The following is an 887-nucleotide window of genomic DNA, read 5'->3' as shown; positions in this document are numbered from 1 at the left end:
ATATTACCGTGCCGCAATCACATAAAAAAATACCCCCCTAAAATATAATCAACATAAATGACATGCAAAGGAAAGCTTCAGTAAAGGTAAATAATTTTGTTTTCTGTGCAAAGACTTTTAAATTAACGTAATGTTTAAAACAAAAAAGGCGCGCATGACGTCATTAATTTTTGTGCAGTCGCACTACTGCAAAAGTATGGCCTTTGAGACATGCGCTTTGAACATGTATAGCACTGTCGCAATATAAAGTTGAACTACGCCCAAGACAAATTATATGCTTAACCCATATTGCTGCTGCTAGCTAACAACGACGCTACTCAGAACATCTTCAGAACTGTTCTTGCATGTTTTTCTTCATAAGAGGCTTTCCATGGACTTTTAACGACGAAACCAAGTCACTGGCCAAGTGGCCAAGTAGGGTCAAGCCAAAACGATCCAGCTTACGTTACAGCGCTATTCAGCGATCTGTATCCATTCCTTGCAGCTATTGAGTAGCGTTGACGTGCTGTATTTAACATTCTTAACAGGTTACGGTTGCCTAGATTGGCAAAAATGGTGTGTGAGAAGTGCGAGAAGAAGCTCGGAAAAGTCATCACCCCGGACCCGTGGAAAGCCGGAGCTCGGAACACAACAGAAGGTGGTGGCAGGATGATCAACGAAAACAAGGCGCTGACAGCGAAGAAGGCCAGATTCACGCCTTATGGAAAGTTCGCCGAGTGCCGTATTTGTCGCCAGAAGGTGCACCAGGTTGGGTCCAACTACTGCCAGGGGTGCGCCTACAAGAAAGGCATCTGCGCTATGTGCGGGAAAAAGATCCTGGAGACCAAGAACTACAGGCAGTCGTCGACTTGAAACGTGTGCGTGCTTCTGTTCGCATGACTCGACTT

General features: G+C 45.0%; 1 protein-coding gene across 1 annotated transcript; it reads left to right on the top strand.

Moving 5' to 3' along the window:
* Window positions 1-552: 552 nt before the first annotated feature.
* LOC126522824 (cysteine-rich PDZ-binding protein) lies at window positions 553-852 on the top strand. Its single transcript, XM_050171651.3, has one exon. It carries the CDS (start codon window positions 553-555, stop codon window positions 850-852), a length of 300 nt encoding a protein of 99 aa, XP_050027608.1.
* Window positions 853-887: the final 35 nt, after the last annotated feature.

This window comes from Dermacentor andersoni, chromosome 6, assembly GCF_023375885.2.
Source record: "Dermacentor andersoni chromosome 6, qqDerAnde1_hic_scaffold, whole genome shotgun sequence".
NCBI lineage: Eukaryota > Metazoa > Arthropoda > Arachnida > Ixodida > Ixodidae > Dermacentor > Dermacentor andersoni.
This window is presented reverse-complemented; position numbering and strand designations above follow the sequence as displayed.

Coding starts and splice junctions, on each gene's coding strand:
- LOC126522824 (XM_050171651.3), top strand. CDS start 553: ATGGTGTGTGAGAAGTGCGAGAAGAAGCTCGGAAAAGTCATCACCCCG.